Genomic DNA, 17,249 nt, shown 5'->3' with positions numbered 1-17,249 from the left:
GAAAAAAAATATCAAAAACACCCATTAATTTTCAGGGCACCGTTTAAAATTGAGTAAAAGTTACCATTCCTTTTACAGCCATCCTGTCCCTTGCTTCCTGGTCCATCCTCTGCTCTACCCTTGGCATCTTGCTCAAGTCTTCCATTAAAAGATCTTTACAAATTTATGCTTCTTCATCAAATCCACACAAAATCTCTTTGTAAATATCAACACTATATACTTTTATCAATGGATTGGTAAATTCAGCTCAAACCTACCTGGGAAATTTTTTCTACCTATCATCTGGCACTGTTAGGTGTTACAAGTAATGGAATTGTTAACAAAGGTGGTGAACACAAGGAAGCAGTTTAGGTCTAATCTGTAATGCTCTGCTAAGGGGGCTGCAGCTGGCACACAGACCCATACCTGTTAGTGTTTCTGGTGACAAAATTTCAGAAGTGTTCACAGTAGTATCTTTAGAGTTACCCTCCAAAAATCTGAGTGCATGTTTCAGGGAACATGGATGTGTCAAAATACAAGTACAAAGGGACATGCAGCTGATGCAGCACAGCATTGCCCTGGTTGGTCAATCCAGCACCTGTTTGTTTCTGCCCTTCCCTCCTCCAGAAACCTCCCAGATTCCTTGCATCCCCATGTGCTGGCCTTCTGGCAGAGGTTAGAGAACTTAGTCTCCTGTAAAAGCCACGGTTTGCAATCTTAGGACGCCATGAGATGCTTCAAGACAACCCTACCCACTTCCTTATGACAATTGGGTGACCTAGACCAACTCTTCACCAGGACATTATTACCCATAGTGGTGTCTTTTCTGATCGAGAACACAAGGCTCTGTAGCAGCAGCCTCTTGTCCTTTCTGAAGATCTCCATGCATCCAAGCACTTGCAGCCATATGAACTGTCACATCGTTCCTTGTTTTTATCTTGTGCCTGCATTCCCCTGGTCTCCCCCCGGCTACCTGCACTTGTGTTCAGGCACCAGAGTTGGGTTGCCTTCAGCCTGTGGCGTCCTCCAGAAGGGCTGTGTCCCACCACCCTGCCCCAGTACTGCCCCATCATTGATCCTGTTCTCACACTTAACAGGCTGTTATTACCATTCCCCAACAAACCTACTTTAAAGCCTGCAGCAGGGGACTCTTCACCTTCTGTCACCCACCACTTATCGGTGCGAACACTTGGTTCAGGCCCAGCTAGTTACAAACCCTCCCCTAACATCACTTGTTCCTTTCTTAGTCTGTAACAGCACCAAAATAATTCTGAAAATTCATACCTTAGGGTGGAGAAAAAGCCTTTCTTCTGCTGCCAGAAGTCACAAGCTTCCAGCTTTGCCCAACTTGGGAATCTCCATCCAGCACCTGCCCACCTATGACTTCCAGCTGCCCCTTCTTACTCTCACTGCATGGTTTGATCATCTGCCTCCACAAGGTCTTTGTGAAGATCCTGGTGACGTCCTGCTCTTCATCCTCCCTGATGCTGTAAAAGTCTGCTTACTTCTCCTGTAGCTCTTTCATTGGGCAGCTCAGCACCTTGCCCACAGCACAGCTCCTGTGGTTAAGGCCAGCGAGTCCTCAGCTCCCAGAAGAGGCACCAGACACTCCATAGCAGCAGCATCCTTCCCCACGAGCTCCCTCCCTCTGGCACACCGGGGTGCTTTCCATAGCTGGCATTGGAGACCATGCCCTGTGGCACATCCCCACCACTACTGGGCAGTCCATGTTGTTTAGGACCAAAGTTTTGGGCCCTTTTCTTTGCCCTGCTGCATTCACCACTGATGTCTGTCAGCTGTGTGCTTGTCACCAGCTGAGAAGGGTGCTCCCACAGCAGGTGAGCAGGGCCAGACAATCAGCTGGAGTTTCTGTGGGGAATCCACCTTTGCCTCTCTGCTGTGTAGTGTTTCTAGGCTGACAATACAATGAAGGCTTGCAGTTAGCTACAGTTTTTATAAAAACATTTCTTTAATTTTTCAAAGATTGCATGGCTGGGAGCAGAATACAAGGAAACACTGTTTCTGCACCTCAACAGCTACATAAATGCAGTACTTCGTTATGGTGGAACTAGTGCCCATAATGTCAGTACTAAAAAAAAAAAAAATAAATCAATCAATTCATATTAGTTCAAGACTAGTGACTTGCACTTCAAATAACCAAGCCACAACTTATTAGAATAAACTTTTATTTACTGCTCTCAGGATCCTTATTTTATACTTTAAAGTATGCAACAAATACTGCTACATTCAAATCTATACAGATTTACTGATATATCATTCATGTTTTTACAAAACTGCATATAGATTTGGGAAATCTGTATAAGTTACCTCTATTTACATGTAGTATTCTCAGCTCTAACAACCTAGTCAAAGAATAAAACAAAGTGGGATTTTAAATATCCCGTAAGACCCATTACTTTTGTTACATAATTTACATATTTTTTAATAGAGATGTGCTACACGTCCTTCTTGCATATTTGTAAAGACTGTGACTAAACAGAAATTTGCTGGCCAAAGCTAGATACTGTCATATCCTCAGATCATATTGGTAACAAAATGTTCAAACTAGAGCAAGACAGGTATATAATTTTTTTCTTTTAGAACCAAGTTGGCAATTCATTTTAACCAGCACTTGCTCAAAAAAAAAGTTAAAATTAATACAAAAAATTACATTTACAAAAGAAATCAAACTGATATTTATATGACAAATTGATCTACAATAAATTGCACATTGTTGGTTATGACTTTGGTTATACTGTATTAACAAGTTTGGTTTCTAGACTAACAGTGGAGAAAAAATATAAAAACGTAGCTATAGAAACTAGCATAACCTGTAAACATATTACAGAACCAAATTCTGCCCCTGGTTACATGTGCATAACCGCTGTACAGTTCTGAGAAGTTTGCACATATCAGACTGCTGAACTTGGCCCAGAAAACCCTGTAAACATGTTCTTTATTGTTATGTAGTGCAATACTGCAAGAATGGATAATAAAGGCCTCTAACTACCAGTAACTAATACTCTGTGATACTCATAAAAATTTTGCTTTAAGATTAGTTTGTTGCAAAAAGGCTGAATTGAAAACATCCATCACTGAACTACAAATTTATCCAAAAAAAGTGATGAACACTCAATAAATCAATGACAGTATACAAATTCAGACAAAAAAAGGATATAATTTCTCATTACAAATCAGACTTATGCTGCGTGTGTCTTATAAAAATTCCTGATTTTGTTACAGTTTTAACAACAGCAAGATAGAAACACATTTTTAAAAAAATGTGTAAGCAAGTCAATGTTCTGCAAACTGATGGCTGATGATGCAAATAAATGCTTTACAATGTTTTACCTAATATGCTGAATTATAAGGTGCTTTGGACAGATCTGTAGCAAACAGCCTGAAGCAGCACAGATGATGATATTGCAGTACACAAAGTGTGTGTGTGTATTTTTAACTGATTAATAATTTCAGTTGTTTCTCTTAAAGCAGCAATTCAAATTTACAACCTCTGCAAAGATTTCTTCACAGTTTTACTTCAGTAGTTTACTGCAGGACAGTCTGTCAAATACTGTAAGAGGCAACTGCTTAAAAACACTTTAGTTTTTGACTTACTTGGTACTGGCCCATCCAATGTATATATTGTAGTTATCAGCAAAGTACACAAAACTGTGGAAATGGCAATATGCATTTTCGAAAGTTAGTGAATTTTTTAATACTTATTTTACAAGTGATATTATGAAGATTTAATATCCATGTGGCTAAATACAACGGTAGTCCCTGGAAAATTCAAATCTGTTTGTAAACCCTTGAAATGAAGTTGCAGCACTGGACCGATAAAATTTTTGTCTGTGGCTTAATCAACCCCATCAAAACCCTGAGTATTTTCAATCGCTAGAAGAAGTTTATCCCATAAATCTTCAAAGGAGTCGTAAGGAGGCAAATCCAAGCGATTAAAGCTGAAAAACAGAAGAAAACTCTTAAATATTTTTATCACTAACTTAAGGACATAGTTTACCTAAACTAAATACTCACCAGGTATGAGCTCTTGGCAGTTTTTCCGGGGTACCCCACTGTTCAACTGTAAACAATTGTGGTCCATTTGAACCTGCAGGGAAGAATACTTCAATTCTCACCTAATTTCTTAATCATTAGAAATTCAAATTATGAAATATATTGTTCTTTTGTCATCCAATTCTGACTTTAGTACAGGAGCTACCTGTATGAATCAAATACAGCGTATACAGTGGTCATCAATCCCAATTTACTGATACTTTTAATTATTTCTTGCTACATCTTATTTTCAAGAGACTTTTACACCTTAAACTTCAAAGTCTAAGAGCTAAAAGCATATGTATAGTATCTAGCATTGAAAATTTTATACAGAAGTTCTATAAATAAATTTTTATAATTTTTTTTTCATGTAAAAATTTAGACATGTTTATCACAAAGTGCCAAGCTTTAAAACCTGGCAGAAATTATTCACTATCTACCTTTACCTAGGCAACAACAGAGCCAAGTAACTGAGAACTTTCTGAAATGCAGTGACCATACATGTAACTCCAGAGATGTAGATAAGCACCTGAGAGAACTTGTGGCTAGCAGCTGCAGCTCCTGCTACACCTGTGTCTTCAGCAACTGTCTTACAGCATGTCATAACTGAAAGTTTCTTGAATCTATCAACCAGCCCCAAGTGAATACAAAGGGTATTTTGTAACCACTTCCTTAAGACGTTGAGAGCATTTGTGTGTCTCAAAAAAGACTGTGTAATACAAAATCACTGCTTTGTCAGAGAACAGGAGATGATCTCTGATGTTGGGTGCTATTCTACAAGGAGACCACCAATACAAATAGGAAGCTCCGAAGAAGGAGCAGCTCTCTGCCTCTAAAATGAAAAATGTGAAATATGTTTCAGATGAGTAGTAGTAATGACAGCTGATGTATACGGCTAAAGGTACTCTACACAACACCTACAAAATTATTTTGGTTGTAGAATTCTGATAGTCACCTTTCCTTTTTTCATGACTCCTCCAAAAATTTTTTTGACTATACAAGTTACAATTGGCAGTTCAAAAAGATTTCCTTTGTGGTTTTATGGAGAAATGAAAAAACAAGTGTATACATATTCATAATAAAATTAAATGATAATGCTAATAACAAATATGCACAGTATACCATTAACAAATAATACGACTGCACACAAAGTTGCAGAAGTAGATTTGGAAGATATTAGCCAACACATTAAAAAAAAAAAACACCAGACGATACATCCCCAAAGTGAAAATAAAACAAGAAGAGGAGAAAATCCTCCCACTACTATTAGCATACACAAAAAGGCAGGAAATAGCAAACAGTGCGCAGAAACTACACTATGCACAAGTTTAGTGAAAGAATTTGACAGATGAGAGCAGACACTGAGCACTTCATCCTAAAATATCGAGTGGGACGGACAGATGAGTAGTTGTGGGAATACTTCCAGCTCCATGGTTGTTCAGCACAAAGGGCTGGTTAGAAAAGGCAACTAGAAAGCAAGCCCAGAAGAAGGATGAAGCAGAGAAACAGCTTTATACCTGGCAATGCATTCTACTATGCAAGACGAAGATGAAACTCCCTTTTAACAGCTACGTGGGAGTAAGCCTGTATTTTAGCTGTCCAACTAATAAACTAATGGCTGACAAGGCAGAACGGGGGCAAAGACAAGAAATACAAACAAGAAAGCCCCATCTGTTTTGTTCCCCAGTTCTCAAATTTCGGTCGATTAGCACTCCTTTTTTATGAGCAGAAATCCCTCGCTTGACCACAAGAGGGAGATGTGCCGCTAGGAAGCAAGCCCCAAGAAACGCAGCCCAGACGTGGGGAGCAGGAACCAAAGTGGCAGCCCGGCAGCAGCAAAAAGCCACGTACCAACACGGAGCGCTGAAGAACCACCTACAGTTCTTCAAATACAAGCAGGTACTGGAAATGTGATTGTGCTCAATACTGGGGTTTTGTGAGGATGGCATGCTGAACACAGTAAAGCAGAAATAACTGTAAAAGAAAGAAACAAAAAGCACTATGCAAGACAACTGCTCATTGAATTTTTCATCAGGAGTGAACAGAACTAGAGAAATGCCAGAAGACTGCCTAAGGATATCGCAATCCCTGGGCAGCAGGGAGCTAAGAGCTTCAACAGTTTCTTTCCATATATCATTCCTTAATTTCACCTCTGGCAGTATTTTTAGATAAATAAAAAAAATCCCAGAGGCAGCAGAATTTTGATCAAGTTCCATTGTGATAAACACGTACTGCAGCTCCAGCAGTACCATAGATCAGGTGCAACAGCAGACACGTCTCAAGTCTGCTGCAGAAACTGTCCTTCTTATCGGAACTCACAAGTCATTCACTGATGGAATGGAAAAAAAGGTAAACCAAGTATTTAAGACGAAAATGATGACAGGGTGAAATGGGGAAGGTGAAATAACGGCTGGTATTTGTTCATAATTCTGCTGTTTCATAAATCACTGTCTCGTTTACAAAGAAGGAAATGTTTATTCAATGTTCACTCATTTGCATTCACATTTTAGCCTTAATAAAGTAGTCTAGCAGAAAACATAGTAGCTGATGGCAGTTGAAAACAGATTTCCCAGAAGCAAAAACATCCCCACCCTTTGTGGGCTGTCCTATCTGCTTGCCCACAGTCTTACCACAGTGGGCTTTCTGGCTTTGCTATTAAAGTCTACTCCCCACGGCCATCTGCTTGTTCCACCCTCCCTATGGTAGGTTCGCTACTTCTCCTTTGGCTTTATGTTTAACCCATGTCATTTCAGTAGTCCAATTCACAGTATATCCTTACAAACAATTCTATCTAAGTGCAGCTTGTGGGCAGGTAAAAGCAGTTAGGGAACTCAAGAATCTGCAGTTAACTGCTGATGCCAGCGTCTTTGCACCTTATGCAACAGAATCTTCTTCAAGCTGAATAAAGTGTTAAACAGGGATTTTTGCAGCTCTTTAGACCTTCAAAATCTAGATTCATTGGAAAAGTCCTATACATTTAAAAACTCTGAAGAAGAGAATTAAAATGAAGTATTTCTAACACATGGGAAATGTGTGTGTGATCTAAGTGAGTCTTTGCTAACTTTTCTTCTTATACGTATCAGAATACATTCATTTTAAAGCAGAAATCAAAAAAGAAATGTTTAATGACAAATATTGTGAAAACTTCAGTATCATGTTTTGTTAATTAACTGTGAACACAATCATATGTACTCACCATACAGCTCAGCAAACCCATTCATAGGTACACGTGATGTGCCAGTAACAAATTGCAGTAATCTTATTCTCTTTTCAGAGTCCATCATTAAGACTGCCTATGTACGATAATTAAAATTAAAGATTTAGTTGAGGTTTAAATTATGATTTTACATAGAAGATTTTTTCTTTATTTTACATATATATAAGAATATATGTATATATATAATGATGTCGTCTACTTCTTTGCCTATTGCTAAAAGCCATTAAGTCAATTTTTAATGGCACTAATGAGAACACGGTTGCTCATTTTGCAAGCTGTAAAATACTTCCCTTGAAGATTCTGTCTCTATATTTTAAGTTTCTTGATGTTATGAACTAGCAGCCAAATTCCTGTTTTATCAAACAGAAGACTTTAATGCCTCCTTAGTATAGCAATGCCACAGAAAACTACACAAAAATATTCAACCCCAGACTTTTTTTTTTTTTTTTGGAAAAGGTAAGTTATCAGTAGCTTATTATATTCTTACTGTGCATCTCATGTATGGTTTTCTTACCAACTTTCTCAGGAGTTTTAGTGTACAAATATTTACCTAACTACTGGTGAATCACATGATAACCTAACATAGCTGAAAGCTGAAAAGCAGCAGCTTTTGAACAGGTTTTCTTGTTAAAATAAAAAAAAAAAAAGAATTTCATGATACCTTCCAGAACCATTGTATTACTTGATGGTTTACGCTGTAGCCATTTTTGTATTTTGTATGTAGTTTCCAATCAGCCACATCCACATCTCCCAGTCCACACATTAACAACTACATAAATAGGAAAAAAAAAAACAAAAACAATCAAACCAAGGAAAGTGTAAGTCAGTAACATTAACTTCCAGCATATTTGTTTTCCTTTCCATGATATACTTACCTCCAGCTCATTTTCATCAAAAATTTTAATCAGATCCTGAGGTATTAGTTCAAAAAAGCCCTAAAAAAGGTGAAGGAAGTTTTTAAAATCAAGTTAACAATATTTAAGCAGCTCCGTTTACTAAGAATTATATTTTAGTTATAGTAAATAGAGTCTAGGCTTATGTTTATCAAATACAGATCTTTGGACACCAGCAATCCCCTGTGTGATTACAGTACACTTAATTCTGACATATTTCACATTTCTTTACTGTGCTCCACTCAATGGTGAACATACAACTTTGAAAGTCATATATGTAACATTACTTATACAAATATGGATAAGCCAACTAGTTTAATCCTATTAGTCTGATCTCATTTTTATTTTTTCAGAATTCATTAAATAATTTGCACTACTGCTAAAGCTGTCAGCCAGGATTGAGTAATAAGCCAACTTTTCAATATGAATTAAACAATTCAGTAAACATTTATCAAAATTACTTAAGACTGAGAAAATTCAAAAAGTGCCACTGCCTTTTTTATACCTGTAACAAAGCTATCCGTGGGTCTTTACGATGTCATTCTAACAAATTTTTCTTAAGATTACATGCAACAAATTCTAAAAATGTCTTTTGTATTTAAAATTATACCTCTTTAAAGGCTGCCATTTGTTTCTGTACTCTGCTCACAAATCTCCACTGTATTACAAGACTGTAAAAAAAATTGAACATTTTAAATAAAAACAATTTATACACAAAACAACTTGATTTTGTTACTATAGCCAACACATAACCCCAATTATCAGAGGGGCTATCCAGGAAGATATATTGCACAGTGACCACTACTTACTGAATATAGTCTCTCTTGTTCTTGTTGGTGACAACTATTTCTGATCCACCACTTTTCAGTTCATGTTGATGGGTCTAAATTTGGTACATAGAATTAGCCTTTTATGAGATACATACATAACAATTCATGCATTAATATTAGGTAATTTAGGTAACTTTGAATACAGAATTTGAAATCTATGAGAAACAGAACCTGTTTCACAGGTCGCTTGAATAAATGGATTTTTTTTTCCTAATGTATTATTCAGGGACACCAGACTACAGTGTGGCGATGCTGATTTTCTTAGACCTGCTCCAGTGATTGGAGCTGCTCTTAAATTTGTACACAGGTTTTCAGTAGTGCTGGCTTCACTAACTGCACATCCAATTACCAGGCCTTTTTTCCAAATTTCCAGGAAAAACACTTACAGAACAGTTCCAGCCATTGCTCCAGTAAATAAGTGAATCTATATGCATATCAGTTACTTAATGATTCATACCACCAGCACCTCAGTAGACAAATACCTGATTTTCCTATTTATTACAAATGCACTTTTTCATGCTCCTACTTAGGATCTACTTTAGTTATACAAGACCGCAAAGGCTTATTATCCTACTTAAATCTCACTGGCACCTGTAAGTTGGAAATACCTATGGTATTTCTATGCGACCTGCATCTCAGACAACATTCTACATAACACTAAACTGGTTTATTCCATAGTTATCTTGTACAGCTTAAAACAAACAAACAAAAAACCCCACCCACACTATTATTACCTCTGAGGGAAATTTACAACTCCAGTCATTTCCAAAAGGGCACATACTTTCAGTGAATCATGCAAGAACAATCTATCCCCTAGGTTAAGTAATGGGTATATGGATATTTTAGTCTTAGTTGCATTCACAGCAACAGCTAGCTACATTTCAACGCAAGTATTAAGAAAAAAGCATAAGCAATTGTTTTTAAGGCTGTGCTTATTCCCAAGTCACGTCACTGCCAGACTAACAAAGCACTGAATGAGTATGTGCCAGCTAAAGGAAGAAGCTGAGTAAACAAACCAACATGACTGAATGATGGATATTTTTTTTAAGGTGTTCTTAATACCATAAAGATTAAATCAGCTAATTTCACAGGTCAAATGTTTTGTTTCATTTGTCTATTCTGCTTAACATAAGCATACTAACCTGTCCAAAAAGTTCTTCATCAACTATAAATCTAAGGTCCAGCTCTGCTGGATCATTTTCAAGAATCCATCTCAGAGAATTGTAATATTCACTATCCTAAAAGAGAAAATTGCAAGTTTAATGAATTAATACAGAAGATTTATCTGAAGTAGACACAGCAAAAATCAGTGTTTCTTGAACTAATACCAACTGGATTAAAAAACTTCTCGTCTTTTGCAGACCAAGTGCAATAGTGATTTCATTATATTTAACTGTCAAAGCCAACAACAAATACTTCCCTACTGAAGGGAGAAGAATTATGTTTCAAGGACCTTGAAAAGCAGATATATTGGAAAGCTTCTAGCAATGAATCCTCAACAGAATAGTGTATAGCTTAAAATTTGGGGAAAAAATGTGAAATAAGAACATATTTAATTGCATTTTATATATGACAAACATTTTCCAAGCATAAACTATAGATCAGATTTTCTCCTGTTTCTTTCATTTACTATCGTCAATATTCTCATGGGGACATGACAAACTAGAACATAACATTCCCTTTCCAGATACGGTACTACATGGGGTCTGGTCTTTTGCATTAGGAAAAGCTTCTGTTTCAAGAAGCACAGATGTACAGGACAATGATGGGAAACCTTTCAGTGTTTGGTGTCAGGTTTAGTTTTAAAATAACTATGCCAGTCTAACTACTTTGGTGCCAAAAGGTGGCACTAGTACGAATGGTGTTCCAGCATAGGCCTTTGAAGAGGCCTATGAGGTTTACAAACTGATGTAATGCCTAGCTGGTACCTGGGTATTTATTTTACACATATTTGAGCTCACGTCTTCTACAGCTCTGATGTAGGCATTCCTGCTACAGTACAGCTAGCTCATCAAAGAACAACGGCCAAATAAAAAGAAATTCCATCCGGATTCAAACTGGATGCACAAGCTAGTAATTCTGAAAAAGGCTGCTCAAATTTAAGTATGAGAGGAGTGCTGTCAGTTTGACAATGATTATATTTAATCATTAATGTCTCAACCTCAGGAATTGTTGAGAAATATACTTAGTTGGTTAGTTATTAAAACACAATAACTTGCGCTTCTTAAAAGCACAGTTACTGTAAGCATCAGGAACAAAGAATGGAACAAATAAATACTTGTTTCCTTTACCAGAAAGTAACTGCTCAAATTGAAGTAACAGATTAAAGAGATTTAATAGAAAAATCACTCTGCCACAGCTGCTCCAGGTAAGAACCATTATCAGGGAAACAAACAAACAAAACTTAGCAAAAGGCTGTTTCCTCTGAAAATAGTATACTGAATTACTAATAAATATTTTCAACCTCTGGAAGTTTAAGTAATATGTTTCTGTTTAATAATCAAAATACACAAACTAATTTAAAAAACACAGTGGCACAGGGATCCCAGAGATGTTAGTATTTATATTTAATTCTAAGAATCTTACTGTCAAAAATATGTTTAGAAACATCATAAAAAGTTTAGCATCAAGTTTTCAATACAGCATAACTGACAGAACAGAGTTTAGGTCTGTCTGTTTTTTGCATTGAATGTTTTAATTCCTATGCAACTTAGTTTTATTAAGGCTGTATCCTAAAATTTCCTTGAATTGTACACTTTCAACCTTCACAATGTCATTAATGTTATATAGGAAAAACTTAACATGAAAACCTAACATGTAACATAACATATGAGAGAGGTAAATTACATACCACAGACTCCATATCATGAAGTGTTATTGGTTTTTGTAGCATCATCTTGTAAAAAGGACGAATAAAAAAGGCTTTAAAGAAGAACAAATAAATTGAACAGTATGTAACAAAATTCAATATGTGCACAATATTAAACATCATATTATATAAAATAAATACTAACCATCCAAAAGTTTGCCGTGGTAAACAGCCATTCCAGCTACTCGACCTATAAACTTGAAATATGAGAGATGATCTTCATTGCAGAGTCCAGAGTTTGGGTTGATCTGCAGAGTATAGTTATCTCTGAAGTTGAGGGAAGCAGCAGGAAAGAGAAACAAAAACACAATTTTTTGTACTATTAGAATGGTCCCACATCAGAAGATCTGAAAGATATCATTAATTAAATCAGATATAACTTTTCACGAAGTTAAAGAAAAAAAAGTATTTGGATTAGGAAATCACTAACCTAATAATTAACTAATACTCAATGGAAGATTCTATTAGCTTAGCAGAAGTAACAGTTTTTAAACACCACAAACTACCTTTGAAAGTTAGAGATACATCAAAGAGAAGTGCTTAACTCCGATTAATTTTAACGGAGTTAGAATAATATTCTCAGCATTATCTATTAAATATTGGCTCTTTGTACTGTAAGTACTGGATGGTTGCAGGTGTACCTTTGTCTATGTAAAGATGACATGGCTTACTGCTGAAAAAAATACTGATATTGTTTCCATAATATTCTTCTGGCAAGCTAAGAACTAGTTACAGAGTATTTCAGTTATTATCAACTAAACCCTCACATGGTTTAGGAGGGAGAAGAAAGGAGAAAAAAAAAAGTAATTCAATTCTCAAAGTACACAGGAGAAAAAGAATCGATCTCCTTAACTTAATTCAAGTCTTCTGGACCTGCATTACTTACGTAGCTGAATATTCAAACAATCCATAATAAGGATTAAACATTTCCTTAGAGAGAAGGAAGAACCATTCCCTGGCCACTCCTCCATAGTCTAAACCTTTTTCACCATCAAATTCAATCCAGAGTCTTGCTTTAAGGAAATCTGCTCTCTTTACAGCTATAATTCTTCTATAAGAATCCTCAAGGATTGTTGTGCGATGAATTTTCATTTCAAATCTGTTTGGAATATCACTCTAAAAAATAAGAAACAAAAAGAAATAAGAAAACAGAATGATAGGACAAAAAAGTATTCCTACAATATTAAAAGAAAAATCAACCTACTTAGAATTTGAAGTCACAGGAACAAGCCACAAGGTTTCTATTTACTTTCATATATGAAAACGTTTAAACAAAGAAATATCCAAGGAGCTCATAAGTTGCTGCTGCGCTTTCAGAGCAAGTCCCCTATAAACCTGGGATAAAACTTTGCTGAAGTATTAAATCATTACATGAGAACAGAATATATTCTTGATTTCACCTGTTTTCAGCCAGTTTACTTCAGCAATTACTTTAGGCAAAATTCAGAAATTCATAAAAATGGAAGAAAGTTTCAACCCATTTTGCCAGATGACAATGATGCAATGAAACTCAATATATTTCAGATTTCAAAGAACTAGTCATATGTTGCATGGAAATAATGGATTTCTAAATGCAGAATTGCCCAAATTAGGGGGAAAAAAATGGAATGCTGCCTTTAAATCTAATGCTTGTTTATATCCAAAACTAGCTTGGTCCAAGATGCAAACAAAAAATAATTAATTTGGGGTGATTAGAGTGCATTGACATTTTCTAAACTGCAAAATACTGTACAATACTATATATCAAATTTACAAAGTGGCTGAAATACACAGGTCTTTTTCATTATGTCAGAAAGCAAAAGAGTACAAACATCTTATTTTGAGTTGCAAATCAGTGTTTCAGAAAAGAACTTCAGAGAATAGTAAAATTAATTTCTAAACCTAAATGTAACTGATTAAAATAGTATTCAATAAGTCAATCTCAATTTAAACCAACCTATTACTTTAATTACCATTTAGATAGTTGTGAATGCTTAAAAGGCAATCGTAATGTACGGTTTACAATCTACACATGTATTTCTTAAATTGCTACAATTATATTGTAGGCACAAGCTGTCTATCACTTCTCAGATTAGGGTAATAACATTTGAATAGATGGTAAGCTTGTTTTAACTATGAACACAAAAAAATTAGATGTGTATGTAATTACATACAATTTACAAGTCAGCTCAAAATGCATATGTTTCAGAAAGGCTAGAGACAAATTTGGTAGTTAAGAGGTGAAATACAGGTCTAAACTCAAAGGCTATTATTTTACATAAATACAAAATTATATAATATCTATAATATTATATAAATATAAAAAAAATACAATATATAAAATAACACCCAAGGATACTGAATTGAATGGCAATTGTGCAGAGATGTATTGTTATCTGGATATCCAGATGCTAAGTGTTATAAATATACTTGTCACTGCCAGTTTAAGAAGAACTTGCAAATGAGATTTATAAATTTACGATTTTAAGGCTCTAACAATTTATTAGTCATCTAGCCTGATCAGATTTCTATCTGGACAGTTTAAAATCTATTTAGAGAATTTCTATTTCCATATTTTGACTTCCAAAACTATTATATGCTGTATCAGTGATTTCCCAATTTTTCTGCTGACAGGCTACTTCTAGGCTAACTTTTTAACCTTTTAAAATTTCTGCTTTTCAATTAGATTGCTTTCAGTCTCATGGCTCCATAGTTAAAAACCTGTTAGATTAAACACTAATTGTAATCAAGTTGTTGCTTCATAAGTGTATTTGCAATCAGAAAGTCCTAACATTCTCTAAGCAGGTTAGAGAAATACAATTTATTTTTACTGTAACCTAAGCTTTCCTATGTTTAGGGGCACACATTTATTAACCTGCTGCTAGACTGCTGCTGATTACTAACCTGTTTCTTCAATTTCTTTCTGAAGAACTCATATTTCCGCTTATAATCTCTGGAGTAAGGCACAGCCTTCGGAAAAAAAAAAGTGAAGAAAAAAACTGAAAAACTGCTTTAGATACTCTAACAATTAATGTAAGAAACCAGTCTATATTTGTAAAACATACAAAATATGTTTAAGTTATGAGAAAACAAGAATACATATTTTTACTAAGTATGAAGGGTATTTTCAATGTATCAATCTATGGACAACTCAAAACATCTGAAATGAAAAGTACTGCTTTGATCAAAACATTTGTTCTATCAGTTCCACAGATTTTATTCTGTACTTCACTATTAACTGATGTAACTTATTAAAATCATTGATTTGCCCAGATCAAAATGCCTAAATGTCTGGTGACTTATATAACACACAATCTTTCCTTGCTGTATCATGAGAAACCTGGCTACAAACACCTCTATTTTCCACGGACAGAGAAGGTTGTTTACATATGTGGGCTATTAATAAACACAGATATCAGTTGAACACTAAAACCCATCTATAATTATAATGTGTACCATCTTTGCAATTAATCCTGGTAATTTTGCACTTCAGATTAAGTATCAAGGCTAGATAATTATTTTTCCTTTGGAAATTAGTTTCATTCCTTTTAAAGCCATTTTCTTGTTGAAATGATTTTTATTTCTGGCATTTAAAGACCACTTCCACAGAAAGCCTTTTGAACAGTCTTTCAAGAAATAAAAATGCCTTGTTCAAATACCGTGCAAGTTTTGTCTTCTAGACCAGGGTACCTGATAAATGATGAGAGTTTGTTTGGATTCTATTACACAGTTTTCAAGAGTATGATTGAAGCTACACAAACAGAACTTACTGGTCCAGTTATTGCCACATTCTGCAGTCGAGGATCCTCCCATTGTGTTTTCTTTGTATCTGCAAGGCATTTCATAATTTGTTACACTAATTTAGATAACATTAACTAATAAAATTATGAGTGGTAGGAGAACAGTACATTGTACATACTGTGGTTTATGAAGAATACTCTTCCATCTGTGTGAGTTCTCTCTTCCCAACCTGGCTATAAAAAGGAGACACTTTTAATATAAATTTCTAACCATACAGTTTGCATAGAACCCAAGGTGATCTGCAGTTTCGTGGATTCCCCCTGTCCCACACATCTATTCTCAACACTGGAATTCAAAATTTAGTTCTTTTGTTGTTGTTGTTGTTGTTTTTTTTAATGAAAAAAGCAGGCTGCATTTTTTCATGTACAAATTTTGATAGTGCTAGTTTAAACTAAATTGTTATACCTGCAAAACAAGTAAAATGGTTTACTTACTGGTAATGGCCCTAGATCTACTGGATCTAAAGAAGTTTTTCTCCTCAGATGAGCAGGAATTTTCAGTCTTGGATCTTCCTTTGAAAGCAAAATAACAAGCATGTTAAAACTGGTTTGAGGTTTGTGTTGTTTTAATTTTGTTTTCCTCCTTGTTAATATTAATGTAAAGAATATGCCTAGTACCAACAAGATAATCGTTGCATATTCTACAGCTAGGCGATTCCTTGGGGATTCTCAGCCTTCTAGTACTTTACAATCATAATCTTTTACTCGAATTTATTCAAATTCTCTCACTTTTCTAAATATTAAAAACTCCCTCACTCAACTCAGTTTTTGTGTAATTGAGAAAATTCATCTTTCCAAAGTGTTTCTGGGACATTTTGTGCTTTTATGGTTCGTTTGTTGTTTTTTTTTTCATTTTGTGATTTGTGTTTTGGGGGGTGGGAGGAAAAATATTTGTATTAAGTGATGTCTTTCCATAATCCTGAAAAAAGTAACATTCACTTTGAATCAGTTTCATGTATTTCTTTATATTTCCCTTTCATCCAACAGTAATACTGACCTACTTTTCAAATGCTTAAGACAATCTAATAGCATTGACTAGTGGTATGCAGCGCCACTCCGTGGAACCATAGCTGTACAACACCCTCATCCATATTGCAGCTGCACCTGACCTGCTTCAAGAATTCACAGAAATTTGCATTGTGTGCTATACTGTGTGCGACAGGCTCAAGGTAATGGATTTCTTACTGGAAGATACGTTTACAAATCTGATTTCTATGAACACTGCATATAAGCTATCACAGTTCGACAGCTATGATGGAAATGTCATTTAGCGAGATGCATTACATCTGCAAAACTCATTCCCATACACGTTTTCCTCCTTCCAAGGTAAACTTTCAAGTGATAATACAGTCTGTAAAATTCATGATGTTCTACTCATGAAAAGTATGTTAAATGACTTTGCATTTTTGTCACATACGCTCCTTAACAGAGACAACACAGCTATTTAGCCTGAATGTGAAATGTCAGCATCACAACACCATCTTTGCTGACAACAAATCATATTCACATTTGTAGTCTTTTTTTTAAAAAAAAAAAAAAAAAAAGAAGGAAAGATGCCACCAATGAAATCTTGACACTGAAGAAATCCACACAATCTTGCTGAAAGTAGCAAAACTTTGAATTGAAAGG

The 17,249-nt window shown here is 35.3% G+C and overlaps 1 protein-coding gene across 4 annotated transcripts in view; it reads right to left on the bottom strand.

Moving 5' to 3' along the window:
- Positions 1-3,137: 3,137 nt before the first annotated feature.
- The window catches only part of NEDD4 (NEDD4 E3 ubiquitin protein ligase), a 55,224-nt gene continuing 41,112 nt past the window's right edge, over positions 3,138-17,249 (bottom strand). For 3 of the 4 annotated variants that reach the window (XM_067003829.1, XM_067003828.1, XM_048060129.2), the window contains 15 exons: positions 16,056-16,133; positions 15,740-15,794; positions 15,591-15,649; positions 14,725-14,790; positions 12,728-12,957; positions 11,987-12,108; positions 11,824-11,894; positions 10,115-10,210; positions 8,952-9,025; positions 8,753-8,813; positions 8,125-8,184; positions 7,911-8,018; positions 7,229-7,325; positions 4,015-4,087; positions 3,138-3,938 (listed from right to left, as the gene is read on the bottom strand). In XM_067003829.1, coding sequence (XP_066859930.1) covers positions 3,836-3,938; positions 4,015-4,087; positions 7,229-7,325; positions 7,911-8,018; positions 8,125-8,184; positions 8,753-8,813; positions 8,952-9,025; positions 10,115-10,210; positions 11,824-11,894; positions 11,987-12,108; positions 12,728-12,957; positions 14,725-14,790; positions 15,591-15,649; positions 15,740-15,794; positions 16,056-16,133 — 1,353 coding nt within the window. In that variant the 3' untranslated portion in view covers positions 3,138-3,835. Of the gene's footprint in view, positions 3,939-4,014; positions 4,088-5,883; positions 6,007-7,228; positions 7,326-7,910; positions 8,019-8,124; positions 8,185-8,752; positions 8,814-8,951; positions 9,026-10,114; positions 10,211-11,823; positions 11,895-11,986; positions 12,109-12,727; positions 12,958-14,724; positions 14,791-15,590; positions 15,650-15,739; positions 15,795-16,055; positions 16,134-17,249 lie in introns of all 4 variants that reach the window. The other variant, XR_010834223.1, reaches the window with a different exon arrangement.

The sequence above is a fragment of the Anser cygnoides genome, chromosome 11, assembly GCF_040182565.1.
Source record: "Anser cygnoides isolate HZ-2024a breed goose chromosome 11, Taihu_goose_T2T_genome, whole genome shotgun sequence".
In the NCBI taxonomy this organism is placed as follows: Eukaryota; Metazoa; Chordata; class Aves; order Anseriformes; family Anatidae; genus Anser; species Anser cygnoides.
Note: the sequence above shows the minus strand (reverse complement) of the source record. Positions and strands in the feature narration are given on the sequence as shown.